This window comes from Octopus sinensis, unplaced genomic scaffold (assembly GCF_006345805.1).
Source record: "Octopus sinensis unplaced genomic scaffold, ASM634580v1 Contig14053, whole genome shotgun sequence".
Lineage (NCBI taxonomy): Eukaryota > Metazoa > Mollusca > Cephalopoda > Octopoda > Octopodidae > Octopus > Octopus sinensis.
The window spans coordinates 19,234-33,601 of NW_021833089.1; the positions used below are offsets into that span (position 1 = coordinate 19,234).

A 14,368-nucleotide genomic window follows, 5' to 3' on the forward strand; every position below is an offset into this window, starting at 1 on the left:
ATTGATCACGGTTTTATCTTTTTCTTGCAGCTCTACACTAAGGTCATTCAACATGTTGGTCAGATCGGTTAAATATGCCAAGTCTAGTAGTCACAGATTGTCATTTAGTTGGTTGTATTCTGCATGTTTAACTTCACGGAAAATCTCCTTAATCTCCGGACAGAACTCCTGAAATCATTGCAGGAATTTTCCTCGACTAAGCCATCTCACGTCAGTGTGTAGCAACAACTCAAATTGGTGACAGTCAACCTGCTCCAGATGCGCACGGAATACCCGTCTTTGAAGAGATCTGGCACGAATAGAACAAGCGATCTTCGTTGCCACATCCATTATCTCTTTCATGTTGAGCATTTTTGCGCATAACGCTCGTTGGTGTATTATACAGTGGTAATTGAGGAAGTCCGGGAAAGCATCGTACTCCCTGTACTTGGCAATAAATCCATTTGGCCGGCCAACCATCGTGGGTGCTCCGCCCGTGGTTATGGACACCAATTTGCACACTGGGAGCTGAGTTTTCTCGATAAAGTTTTTGGAAGACTGAAATATGTCCTCTCCTCGCGTATGTTCTTTCAGGGGCAGTACTGTTAACAGCTCCTCTTTTGTAGTCATATCGGTAAACACCATCCGAATAAAAATGCACAGCTGGGCCGTGTCACTCACATCTGTAGACTCGTCCAACTGCAGTGAGAAACACTCGCAGTTCGCGATGTCTTTCCAGAGTTGTTGGGTCAAATCCTCGACCATGGCTTCACTGCGCCGTATAACCGTACTTCGTGATAGTTGGAGAGCTTTGATTGAAGATAGTATTTCTGGTTTGTTTTTAAAGTCTCGGAACAACGAGTCAGCTGCTTCAATGAATGCCTCTTTTACCATCTCTCCATCTTGAAAGGATTTCTTGTTCTTAACGATGAAGTGGCTCAACTGGAATGAACTTCGGTGGCTACCTTTGCTTTTGAAGTTAGCTGTGTGAAAAATGACAACTGTCCAGACAACTGGGATTTTAGTTCCATCACTACTCTCTTTCTCAGCTCGCTTTTCGGGGGTGGGGTCAGTGCCATAGTTTTATGAAAGATCCGAAAATGCCGCACCACATTTCTCTTCTTCGGAATAGCAATGGCACACTGGCAGATGAGGCAAACGCACTTCGAATATAACATTTTGAAAAAAAAAGTCCTCCTCCCATTCTGTATGGAAGTGGTAGATTTTTGGTTTCTTACTTGGTCCAGCTCCCCCACTAACTAGCTTGCGAGAGTTTTGCAGCACTTAGCACCGTTGTATGCGCATGCGTGGTGACGCATGTTTCAGAGAAGGTCAGATGTCAGACTGGCTGCCCTGTATGCCAATCAAGTGACAAATTTCATAGCAGTGGATAGGCTGACGTCTGTTTTTTTAATGCCATGCGATCTACCCACACTGCCTTTGCGATCGATCGGTAGATCGTGATCGACGTACTGGACACCCCTGACATAAGTAATTCTCCGCAGGAACAAGCATAAGAATTTGCGTGGATAGTGGGGTTTTGAGTTGTATGTAATGAAGGAATTAAAAGTATTTCAAAAGCATTTATAAAAATGAATTATTTTTATATTCACTGATATTTGTCCTACGAATGTTTCAAATCTATGACGATTTTCAATTGTTTCTAATCTTTTGATGATGACTAAAATTCCTGTAGAAATGAGGAAATTTGCACCATGGAAAATTCTGAGTGCGTAGTGGAAGTATCATGCGGTCTAAATTTAGGTAAGACAATTTCAAATCAAATTCTGATTTCACTTTAGTGTAAAAGTAACCAAGGTAACACTAATAATAATAAAAAAAGAAGAGAAAGCATTGAAATTACGTAAGCACGCGCGCATATGTTTGCGTGCGTGCCAGTGTATGAATTTTGTCGAGGACCGGGATATAAATTCTGGATGAGCTGCCGATAGCTTTGCGCAGGCACAAACAAAAAATAAACGTCAGTCTAACGGCCTTGACGTCATCAAACAAAGGTCACTTCTGTATGAAGTCATATACCAAACATATGAAAACAGAAATATGATATAAAAACTACATATTTGGCATTCTTGTATTAGTTAAACAATTAAATATATACAACCGATGCACAGCCACTAAAGAAATCTATTGCTACTATTCACGGGAATTAATGAATAACAATAAAGTGAAAAGCAATATCAGTGATTGTATAAGGTTGATTTTCTGTTAAGTTGACAAATGGCGTTATTTTCGGTAGCTTTGCGCAGAGGCGGTACCATGGCCAATGAGGTAAATCCGAGGCGTGGTTATTGCTAGTTGAAAACTATTCCCAATACCCCGCGTTGCTATCCATAATAGATAGCAAACGCAATTTTTACTCACCTCTGAGGAGGTGCAATATCAATTAAAGAATAGACATTAATATAGCCTTTTGGTTGGAAAACTTACTGCAGTGGTGGTCTCCTCAGAACTTAGAGTTCCGTTGATCATTTAGTGTGTATCGTCGTCATTTTTTGGCAATGATGCATAGGAACGACAGCTACATCAAAATTTAATAACTCACTATTTCGGTAGCTAAAAGGCACTAAATATTAAAATATAAAAGTTACAGGTATCAAAGAATAGCAACTGAGCAAAAAGTCACATAAAGGGGTGTAAATATCAATATATTTATTAACAACAATAGAGGAGCTAACGTAATTGAATTAAAATCAAATTAACATAATTGCTTTCACACAATTACTTTTGATGTTCAAACAGCAGTTTCTCATGATTTATAAACATCTATGGGTCCAGTTTTCTTCAACAGTTTGCTAAGATGTTTATAATCATAACAATTTTCACTTCGGTAAAGTGCATGTGTGATGTTCAAACTTTCTATGCTCATCTGATTTCATAAAATTCATATTGTTGAATACTCTGGACATTTCAGGAAATTATGTGGGAAAAGGAAAAGCGAATTGGTATTAAACAGTCGAATGCGATGATACTACAATCCAGAAATAAACTGTTTTCTTTTTTTTTTTTTGTTTTTTTAGCTAAACATTAAAAATTGCAATTTAAAAATATAATATAATCAGAATGTTGAAAATTTATATATAAAAAATAACTGCAAGAATATTGTTATACTCTACTGCTTTATAATATCAAAATGACTGTGATAGTCATATTTTACAACTTTTATTGTTACACTTGTTTATTCATTCAATGTCGATTTTGTTTTTTAATGAAGCAGCAGGGGATTTCGGCCTTTCCAACGTGGGTTGTCGAGGTGTTAAGACGTGTGAAGACGTTGCTAAGGTTGGGTGAAGCAGCTGCTATCTTTAGCGTTCGGGTCGGGGCTGTGACGAAGGATCCGTTACCACTGAAGGGTCTCTATCGGAGCGAAGAGAAGGTAGGTGCCTTTATATATCAACTATCTCGCACACACCACAGAACAAACATAAAAGTTTGCATGGATTGCGGGTTTTGCGCTTGTTATAATGAAGGGATTAAAAGTATTTCAAAAACGTTTATAAGAATAAATTATTTTTATATTTAGTGTAATTTGTCCTACGAATATTTCAAATCTATAATGATTTTTATTGTCTCTAATATTCTGATGATGATTGAAATTCCTGGAGAAATGTGGAAATTTGTACAACAGCAAATTCTGAGTGCGTAGTTGAAATGACATGCGACCTAAATTTAGGTAAGAAAATTCCGAATTCAATTCTGATTTCACTTTGGTGGAAAAGTACTCAATGTAACATTACATTTAATACTAAAAAAAAGAAAGAGAAGGCATTGAAATCACGTGAGTGCGCATGTGTGTGTGTGTGTCCGTCCGTGTATATACGCGCATGTGGACGTATGTGCATAGGTCCGGTCGTGCATGCGTATGTATGAGTGTTTGTACCGATGAGTTTTGTCCTGGACCGGGAATTAAATTCTAGATTAGCTGCCGATGGCTTTGTGCGGGAATAAACAAAACTTACGTGGGTGATTGTGTGTGTGCGTGCATGCATGCATGCGTGTGTATGTTTGTTTGTCAGTGTATGAGTTTTATCGAGGACCGAGACACAAATTCTGGATGAGCTGTCGATAGCTTTGTGCAGGCAAAACAAAAAATAAACGTCAGTCTAACGGCCTTGACATCATCAAACAAAGGTCACTTCTGTATGAAGTCATATACCAAACATATGAAAACAGTAATATGATATAAAAACTATATATTTGGCATTCTTGTATTAGTTAAACAATTAAATATATACAACCGATGCATAGCCACTAAAGAAATCTATTGCTACTATTCACGGGAATTAATGAATAACAATAAAGTGAAAAGCAATATCAGTGATTGTATAGGGTTGATTTTCTGTTAAGTTGACAAATGGCGTCAGTTTCGGTAGCTTTGCGCAGAGGCGGTACCATGGCCAATGAGGTAAATCCGAGGCGTGGTTATTGCTAGTTGAAAACTATTCCCAATACCCCGCGTTGCTATCCATAATAGATAGCAAACGCAATTTTTACTCACCTCTGAGGAGGTGCAATATCAATTGAAAAATAGACATTAATATAGCCTTTTGGTTGGAAAACTTACTGCAGTGGTGGTCTCCTCAGGACTTACAGTCCCGTTGATCATTTAGTGCATATCATCGTCATTTTTTGGCAATGATGCATAGGAACGACAGCTAGTTCAAAATTTATTAACTCACTATTTCGGTAGCTAAAAGGCACTAAATATTAAAATATAAAAGTTAGGTATCAAAGAATAGCCACTGAGCAAAAAACCACATATAGGGGTGTAAATATCAATATATTTATTGAAAACAAAAGAGGAACTAACGTAATTAAATTAAAATCAAATTAACATAATTGCTTTCACACAATTTCTTTTGGTGTAACATCAATGGATCCAATTTTCTTCAACAGTTTGCTAAGATGTTTATAATCATAACAACAATTTTCACTTCACTTCGGTAAAGTGCATGTTAGATGGTGCAATATCAATTAAAGAATAGACATTAATATAGCCTTTTAGTCGGAAAACCTATTGCAATCGTTCTCTGTTTAAATGATTCCCTTAACTTAGAGTCCCATTGACCATTTAGTGCGTATCGTCGTCATTTTTTGGCATGATGCATAGGAACGACTGCCAATACAAAATTTTATAACTTACTATTTCGATAGCTAAATATTAAAACATAACAGTGATAGGTATCAAAGAATAGCAGCTAAGCAAAAAATACATAAAGGGGTATACATATCAAAATATCTGTTTAAAATAAAAAAGGAACTATCGTAATTAAATTGAAATCGAATTAACATAATTGCTTTCACACAATTTCTGTTCCTTTTCTTTTGATGTCCAAAGAGCAGTTTCTCGTGATTTATAAACATCTATGGGCCCTGTTTTTTTTTTTGTTTTTGTTTTTTTCAACAGTTTGCTAAGACGTTTATGATCATAACGACAATTGTCACTTCGGTAATGTGCATGTGAGATGTTCAAATTTTCTTAGTGTTCAAACTTTCTATGCTCATCTGATTTCTTAAAATTCATATAGTTGAATACTCTGTCCAAGTCAGCATATTATGTGGTAAAATGCAAAGTGCTAAAGCTAATTTACACTATGTCCGAATTAACATTACATAGTTGAATGCGTTGATACTCCAATCCAGAAATAAACTGTTCTTCGGACATTTGAATTTTCTTTTATAGCTAAACACTAAAAATTGCAATTTAAAAATGAATCAGTATGTTGAAACGGTATATATAAAAATTAACAGCAAGAATATTATTTACAATTGATGGATATTTGTCCTCATCTTGTTTGTTGTTAACACAACGTTTCGGCTGATATACCCTCAAGCATTAATCTGGTGTCTTGGGGAAATTTCGAACCTGGGTTCTCATTCCTAAGGTATTTTTCGATGTTGTTATTATTATTAAGGTCACTGCCTGGAATCGAACTTGGAGTTAGTAGCCAGCGCTCTTAACCTACGCCATATGCCAGTGGGCAATTATGGAGTGAATTTTTAGGACTCATAAGTCTAATATTCTCCTATCCTTCCTTGATACCTATTTCTTTATTACCCACAGGGGCTAAACATAGAGGGGACAAACAAGGACAGACATAGGTATTAAGTCGATTATATCGACCCCAGAGCGTAACTGGTACTTAATTTATCGACCCCGAAAGGATGAAAGGCAAAGTTGACCTCGGCGGAATTTGAACTCACAACGTAACGACAGACGAAATACCGCTAAGCATTTCATCCGGCGTGCTAACGTTTCTGCCAGCTCGCCGCCTTCCTTGATACCGGTTCCCATATGCTGTTCATATCTGCACTTGGTCTGCTTAGGAGGTTGTTGTGTCCTAGCACATGTGCTGCTTCTTTTAGTTCTCGTATTTTCCAGTGGTGTTCACTGTCTATTATTTTAACTTTATCCCACAGGGGGAGGTGGTCTCCATTTTTTCATACATGATCAGCTATACCCGATTTATCAATATCTCCTCGTGTCACAGCTTTGCGATGTTTCTCTATCATTATTTTGAAAGGGCGGCATGTTTCGCCTTTGTATAACCTACGACAACTGCATGCGATGGAGTACACGCAGTTCTTAGTCATATTCTCTTCTGTTGGTGGTTTTACTCGAAAGAGATATTTGCGAAGTGTTATATTACTTTTGAATACTGTCCTGATGTCATATGGGCTACATATCTTTTGTATCTTTTCGGAGGGGCCTTCCACATAGGGTAGACAGACTGTGGACAGTTTATTGGTTTTATCCTCTCTTTTATTCATAATTGGAGTGGAGAGAATGCTTTTGGGTAGTTGTTGCTCAATAGAGTGTTACTGAGCTTAATCAATTCTTTGTGGTGGGTATCACGATCGCTACTTATATTCATTGCTCGATGTTTTAGGCACTGAGCAATCCATATCTTTACACTGTATGGATGACGGGAGTTGAAGTTGAGACATCGTCCAGTGAAGGTCGGCTTGCGGTATACGGATGTCCTGATAATTACTTGGTGCGTATAATTAATACGTCCAGGAATGCTAGCTGATTGTCTTTTTTCTTTTTCCATTGTGAACTGTATGGATGGCTTTATTGAGTTCACATGATCTAACAGCACTGGGATATCTTCCTGGTGAGGCCAGAGTATGAAGGTGTCATCAACATATCGCAACCATAGGGTTGGTTTTAGTGTTGTAGATCCTAAAGTCAAATTCTCAAAGTATTCCATTATATATTGGCTATTATCGGTGATAATAGCGAACCAATAGCTAAACCCTCTTCTTGTTGATATATAGCAGTGTCCATATTTAAGTAGGTAGTTTCTACACAGAAGGTTGTAGTGACGCTATACAGCGGCGCGCGCGCGCACCGTCCATTCCTGTTTCGCGCGTGCGGGGTTGGTGCTTTCACCACGGAAGTAGGACCCTTTTGCCTACGTGGCAGTTAGCCGAGGCAAGGGGATCGTAGAGCGTTTGACCACTAGCAGCAGTCAGCAGCGACTTGAGACATGGCTATCGAAGGTACAACACGTATATTCTCTCTGTCCAATTTTGATAGCAGTCGGCCGAAGGCTTTAACCAAATTGTTGCAGACTACATCATCTTCCTTTCTCCGGACGCCATCTTTGACAAGTGTCGTTTTGCATTTGAACACTTTCTTATTTTACAGCGATAAGGTTCAGCTGAGACACATCTATACCAAAGGGATGCCAGATACACCAATTATCTGTTACCACATAAGAGAATAAAGTAGATATATATTATTTACGTCTGCGTCTTGTTGTTTCTGACTGGTAGAGAATCTGGATTATTAAAGCAACGGAAAGTGATTGCTTCTCGCACCCCCAAAAGGTCCAGAGAAGATATTCACACGAGTTCGTTACAAGGTTAACATTTCCATCAAGTTTCTTATTGGTATACTAGTGCGTTCTTTTAGATGGATGACTATCACTAGTTTTTCTTGAATCACCGATAGTGCTTCACCAGTTGGGACTTTAGTGAACAGACTTATCACATCTAGACTCACCATCTGGTTGTATTCATCCACTGAGCCGCTTCCTTGTGGATATAATCAGTCCATTAGCAGAACAGTCAACATCGTACGTGAAGAATTCCACCCACTTCACAGAATTGAATCAAGCCAAGTGGTGAGTCTAGATGTGATATCAACAACACCAACAACAACAACATCGAAAAATACCTTAAGAATGAGAACTCATGTTCGAAATTTCCCCAAGACACCTGATGAAGATTGGGGGGTATGTCAGCCGAAAAGTTTTGTTAACAACAAAAAAGATGAAGACAAATATCCGTCAACTGTAAATAACGTAAATAATGTACATAATTCCTCATCTCTTATATATAGAACAGCAAGAATATTGTTATACTCTGCTACTTTACTATATCAAATTGACTGCAATAGTCATATTTTACAACTTTTACTGTTCCATATAAATTTTTTTTTGTTTTTTGTTTTTGAAATCGTAATCGAATGGGCCAAAGGCATAAGTAATTCTCCGCGAGAACAAACAAAAGTTTGCATAGATAACGGGGTTTTATCTTCATTATATATAATGAAAGAATTAAAAGTATTTCAAAAACGTTTCTAAAAATGAATTATTTTTATATTCAATGTCATTTGTCCTCTGAATATTTCAAATCTATAATGATTTTCAATTGTTTTTAATATTCTGAAGATGCCTAAAATTTCCGTAGAAAGGTGGAAATTTGCGCCATGGCAAATTCCGTGTGCGCAGTGGAAGTGCCATGCGGCCTAAATTTAGGTAGGAATAATTCTGAATTAAATTCTGATTTCACTTCCGTAGAAAAGTACTCAATATAACACTAAACTTAATAATTAGAAAAGCAGAGAAAGCATTGGAATTACCTTTGTGTGTGCGTGTATATGTGTGTTTGTCAGTGTATGAGTTTTGTCGAGAACCCAGATACAAATTCTGGATGAGCAACCGATGGCTTTGTGCAGGTATAAACAGAAAAATAAACGTCAGTCTAATGGCCTTGACATCATCAAACAAAGGTCACTTCTGTATGAAGTCATATACCAAACATATAAAAACATAAATATGATATAAAAACTAAATATTTGGCATTCTTGTATTAGTTAAACAATTAAATATATACAACCGATGCATAGCCACTAAAGAAATCTATTGCTACTATTCACGGGAATTAATGAATAACAATAAAGTGAAAAGCAATATCAGTGATTGTATAGGGTTGATTTTCTGTTAAGTTGAAAAATGGCGTCAGTTTCGGTAGCTTTGCGCAGAGGCGGTACCATGGCCAATGAGGTAAATCCGAGGCGTGGTTATTGCTAGTTGAAAACTATTCCCAATACCCCGCGTTGCTATCCATAATAGATAGCAAGCGCAATTTTTACTCACCTCTGAGGAGGTGCAATATCAATTGAAAAATAGACATTAATATAGCCTTTTGGTTGGAAAACTTACAGTCCCGTTGATCATTTAGTGCATATCGTCGTCATTTTTTGGCAATGATGCATAGGAACGACAGCTAGTTCAAAATTAATAACTCACTATTTCGGTAGCTAAAAGGCACTAAATATTAAAATATAAAAGTGAGGTATCAAAGAATGGCAACTGAGCAAAAACAACATAAAGGGGTGTAAATATCAATATATTTATTGAAAACAAAAGAGGAACTAACGTAATTACATTAAAATCAATTAACATAATTGCTTTCACACAATTTCTTTTGGTGTCTAAACAGCAGTTTCTCATGATTTATAAACACCAATGGATCCAATTTTCTTTAACAGTTTGCTAAGATGTTTATAATCATAACAACAATTTTCACTTCACTTCGGTAAAGTGCATGTTAGATGGTGCAATATCAATTAAAGAATAGACATTAATATAGCCTTTTAGTCGGAAAACCTATTGCAATCGTTCTCTGTTTAAATGATTCCCTTAACTTAGAGTCCCATTGACCATTTAGTGCGTATCGTCGTCATTTTTTTGGCATGATGCATAGGAACGACTGCCAATACAAATTTTATAACTTACTATTTCGATAGCTAAATATTAAAACATAACAGTGATAGGTATCAAAGAATAGCAGCTAAGCAAAAAATACATAAAGGGGTATACATATCAAAATATCTGTTTAAAAAAAAAAGGAACTATCGTAATTAAATTGAAATCGAATTAACATAATTGCTTTCACACAATTTCTGTTCCTTTTCTTTTGATGTCCAAAGAGCAGTTTCTCGTGATTTATAAACATCTATGGGCCCTGTTTTTTTTTTGTTTTTTGTTTTTTTCAACAGTTTGCTAAGACGTTTATGATCATAACGACAATTGTCACTTCGGTAATGTGCATGTGAGATGTTCAAATTTTCTTAGTGTTCAAACTTTCTATGCTCATCTGATTTCTTAAAATTCATATAGTTGAATACTCTGTCCAAGTCAGCATATTATGTGGTAAAATGCAAAGTGCTAAAGCTAATTTACACTAATGTCCGAATTAACATTACATAGTTGAATGCGATGATACTCCAATCCAGAAATAAACTGTTCTTCGGACATTTGAATTTTCTTTTATAGCTAAACACTAAAAATTGCAATTTAAAAATGAATCAGTATGTTGAAACGGTATATATAAAAATTAACAGCAAGAATATTATTTACAATTGATGGATATTTGTCCTCATCTTGTTTGTTGTTAACACAACGTTTCGGCTGATATACCCTCAAGCATTAATCTGGTGTCTTGGGGAAATTTCGAACCTGGGTTCTCATTCCTAAGGTATTTTTCGATGTTGTTATTATTATTAAGGTCACTGCCTGGAATCGAACTTGGAGTTAGTAGCCAGCGCTCTTAACCCTACGCCATATGCCAGTGGGCAATTATGGAGTGAATTTTAGGACTCATAAGTCTAATATTCTCCTATCCTTCCTTGATACCGGTTCCCATATGCTGTTCATATCTGCACTTGGTCTGCTTAGGAGGTTGTTGTGTCCTAGCACATGTGCTGCTTCTTTTAGTTCTCGTATTTTCCAGTGGTGTTCACTGTCTATTATTTTAACTTTATCCCACAGGGGGAGGTGGTCTCCATTTTTTCATACATGATCAGCTATACCCGATTTATCAATATCTCCTCGTGTCACAGCTTTGCGATGTTTCTCTATCATTATTTTGAAAGGGCGGCATGTTTCGCCTTTGTATAACCTACGACAACTGCATGCGATGGAGTACACGCAGTTCTTAGTCATATTCTCTTCTGTTGGTGGTTTTACTCGAAAGAGATATTTGCGAAGTGTTATATTACTTTTGAATACTGTCCTGATGTCATATGGGCTACATATCTTTTGTATCTTTTCGGAGGGGCCTTTCACATAGGGTAGACAGACTGTGGACAGTTTATTGGTTTTATCCTCTCTTTTATTCATAATTGGAGTGGAGAGAATGCTTTTGGGGTAGTTGTTGCTCAATAGAGTGTTACTGAGCTTAATCAATTCTTTGTGGTGGGTATCACGATCGCTACTTATATTCATTGCTCGATGTTTTAGGCACTGAGCAATCCATATCTTTACACTGTATGGATGACGGGAGTTGAAGTTGAGACATCGTCCAGTGAAGGTCGGCTTGCGGTATACGGATGTCCTGATAATTACTTGGTGCGTATAATTAATACGTCCAGGAATGCTAGCTGATTGTCTTTTTTCTTTTTCCATTGTGAACTGTATGGATGGCTTTATTGAGTTCACATGATCTAACAGCACTGGATATCTTCCTGGTGAGGCCAGAGTATGAAGGTGTCATCAACATATCGCAACCATAGGGTTGGTTTTAGTGTTGTAGATCCTAAGTCAAATTCTCAAAGTATTCCATTATATATTGGCTATTATCGGTGATAATAGCGAACCAATAGCTAAACCCTCTTCTTGTTGATATATAGCAGTGTCCATATTTAAGTAGGTAGTTTCTACACAGAAGGTTGTAGTGACGCTATACAGCGGCGCGCGCGCGCACCGTCCATTCCTGTTTCGCGCGTGCGGGGTTGGTGCTTTCACCAACGGAAGTAGGACCCTTTTGCCTACGTGGCAGTTAGCCGAGGCAAGGGGATCGTAGAGCGTTTGACCACTAGCAGCAGTCAGCAGCGACTTGAGACATGGCTATCGAAGGTACAACACGTATATTCTCTCTGTCCAATTTTGATAGCAGTCGGCCGAAGGCTTTAACCAAATTGTTGCAGACTACATCATCTTCCTTTCTCCGGACGCCATCTTTGACAAGTGTCGTTTTGCATTTGAACACTTTCTTATTTTACAGCGATAAGGTTCAGCTGAGACACATCTATACCAAAGGGATGCCAGATACACCAATTATCTGTTACCACATAAGAGAATAAAGTAGATATATATTATTTACGTCTGCGTCTTGTTGTTTCTGACTGGTAGAGAATCTGGATTATTAAAGCAACGGAAAGTGATTGCTTCTCGCACCCCCAAAAGGTCCAGAGAAGATATTCACACGAGTTCGTTACAAGGTTAACATTTCCATCAAGTTTCTTATTGGTATACTAGTGCGTTCTTTTAGATGGATGACTATCACTAGTTTTTCTTGAATCACCGATAGTGCTTCACCAGTGGGACTTTAGTGAACAGACTTATCACATCTAGACTCACCATCTGGTTGTATTCATCCACTGAGCCGCTTCCTTGTGGATATAATCAGTCCATTAGCAGAACAGTCAACATCGTACGTGAAGAATTCCACCCACTTCACAGAATTGAATCAAGCCAAGTGGTGAGTCTAGATGTGATATCAACAACACCAACAACAACAACATCGAAAAATACCTTAAGAATGAGAACTCATGTTCGAAATTTCCCCAAGACACCTGATGAAGATTGGGGGGTATGTCAGCCGAAAAGTTTTGTTAACAACAAAAAAGATGAAGACAAATATCCGTCAACTGTAAATAACGTAAATAATGTACATAATTCCTCATCTCTTATATAGAACAGCAAGAATATTGTTATACTCTGCTACTTTACTATATCAAATTGACTGCAATAGTCATATTTTACAACTTTTACTGTTCCATATAAATTTTTTTTTGTTTTTTGTTTTTGAAATCGTAATCGAATGGGCCAAAGGCATAAGTAATTCTCCGCGAGAACAAACAAAAGTTTGCATAGATAACGGGGTTTTATCTTCATTATATATAATGAAAGAATTAAAAGTATTTCAAAAACGTTTCTAAAAATGAATTATTTTTATATTCAATGTCATTTGTCCTCTGAATATTTCAAATCTATAATGATTTTCAATTGTTTTTAATATTCTGAAGATGCCTAAAATTTCCGTAGAAAGGTGGAAATTTGCGCCATGGCAAATTCCGTGTGCGCAGTGGAAGTGCCATGCGGCCTAAATTTAGGTAGGAATAATTCTGAATTAAATTCTGATTTCACTTCCGTAGAAAAGTACTCAATATAACACTAAACTTAATAATTAGAAAAGCAGAGAAAGCATTGGAATTACCTTTGTGTGTGCGTGTATATGTGTGTTTGTCAGTGTATGAGTTTTGTCGAGAACCCAGATACAAATTCTGGATGAGCAACCGATGGCTTTGTGCAGGTATAAACAGAAAAATAAACGTCAGTCTAATGGCCTTGACATCATCAAACAAAGGTCACTTCTGTATGAAGTCATATACCAAACATATAAAAACATAAATATGATATAAAAACTAAATATTTGGCATTCTTGTATTAGTTAAACAATTAAATATATACAACCGATGCACAGCCACCAAAGAAATCTATTGCTACTATTCACGGGAATTAATGAATAACAATAAAGTGAAAAGCAATATCAGTGATTGTATAGGGTTGATTTTCTGTTAAGTTGAAAAATGGCGTCAGTTTCGGTAGCTTTGCGCAGAGGCGGTACCATGGCCAATGAGGTAAATCCGAGGCGTGGTTATTGCTAGTTGAAAACTATTCCCAATACCCCGCGTTGCTATCTATAATAGATAGCAAACGCAATTTTTACTCACCTCTGAGGAGGTGCAATATCAATTGAAAAATAGACATTAATATAGCCTTTTGGTTGGAAAACTTACAGTCCCGTTGATCATTTAGTGCATATCGTCGTCATTTTTTGGCAATGATGCATAGGAACGACAGCTAGTTCAAAATTTAATAACTCACTATTTCGGTAGCTAAAAGGCACTAAATATTAAAATATAAAAGTGAGGTATCAAAGAATGGCAACTGAGCAAAAAACAACATAAAGGGGTGTAAATATCAATATATTTATTGAAAACAAAAGAGGAACTAACGTAATTACATTAAAATCAAATTAACATAATTGCTTTCACACAATTTCTTTTGGT

At 36.9% G+C, this 14,368-nt stretch overlaps 1 protein-coding gene and 4 non-coding genes across 5 annotated transcripts; 4 read left to right on the plus strand and 1 right to left on the minus strand.

Annotated features, from left to right (window-relative positions):
- Positions 1 to 174: 174 nt before the first annotated feature.
- On the minus strand, positions 175 to 873 carry LOC115230006 (zinc finger BED domain-containing protein 5-like). Its single transcript, XM_029800254.1, has one exon. The coding sequence runs from the start codon at positions 871 to 873 to the stop codon at positions 175 to 177; it is 699 nt and encodes a 232-aa protein (XP_029656114.1).
- Positions 874 to 2,234: 1,361 nt separating this feature from the next.
- On the plus strand, positions 2,235 to 2,372 carry LOC115230012. The gene has a single exon (XR_003883389.1). It is a non-coding gene; the product is annotated as a U4 spliceosomal RNA (small nuclear RNA).
- Positions 2,373 to 4,368: 1,996 nt separating this feature from the next.
- LOC115230013 lies at positions 4,369 to 4,506 on the plus strand. Its single transcript, XR_003883390.1, has one exon. It is a non-coding gene; the product is annotated as a U4 spliceosomal RNA (small nuclear RNA).
- Positions 4,507 to 9,259: 4,753 nt separating this feature from the next.
- LOC115230008 lies at positions 9,260 to 9,397 on the plus strand. Its single transcript, XR_003883386.1, has one exon. It is a non-coding gene; the product is annotated as a U4 spliceosomal RNA (small nuclear RNA).
- A 4,505-nt stretch (positions 9,398 to 13,902) lies between these two features.
- LOC115230007 lies at positions 13,903 to 14,040 on the plus strand. Its single transcript, XR_003883385.1, has one exon. It is a non-coding gene; the product is annotated as a U4 spliceosomal RNA (small nuclear RNA).
- Positions 14,041 to 14,368: the final 328 nt, after the last annotated feature.

Bases quoted from the DNA above. Each gene is read 5' to 3' on its own strand.
- LOC115230006 (XM_029800254.1), bottom strand. From the start codon at position 873: ATGGTAAAAGAGGCATTCATTGAAGCAGCTGACTCGTTGTTCCGAGAC.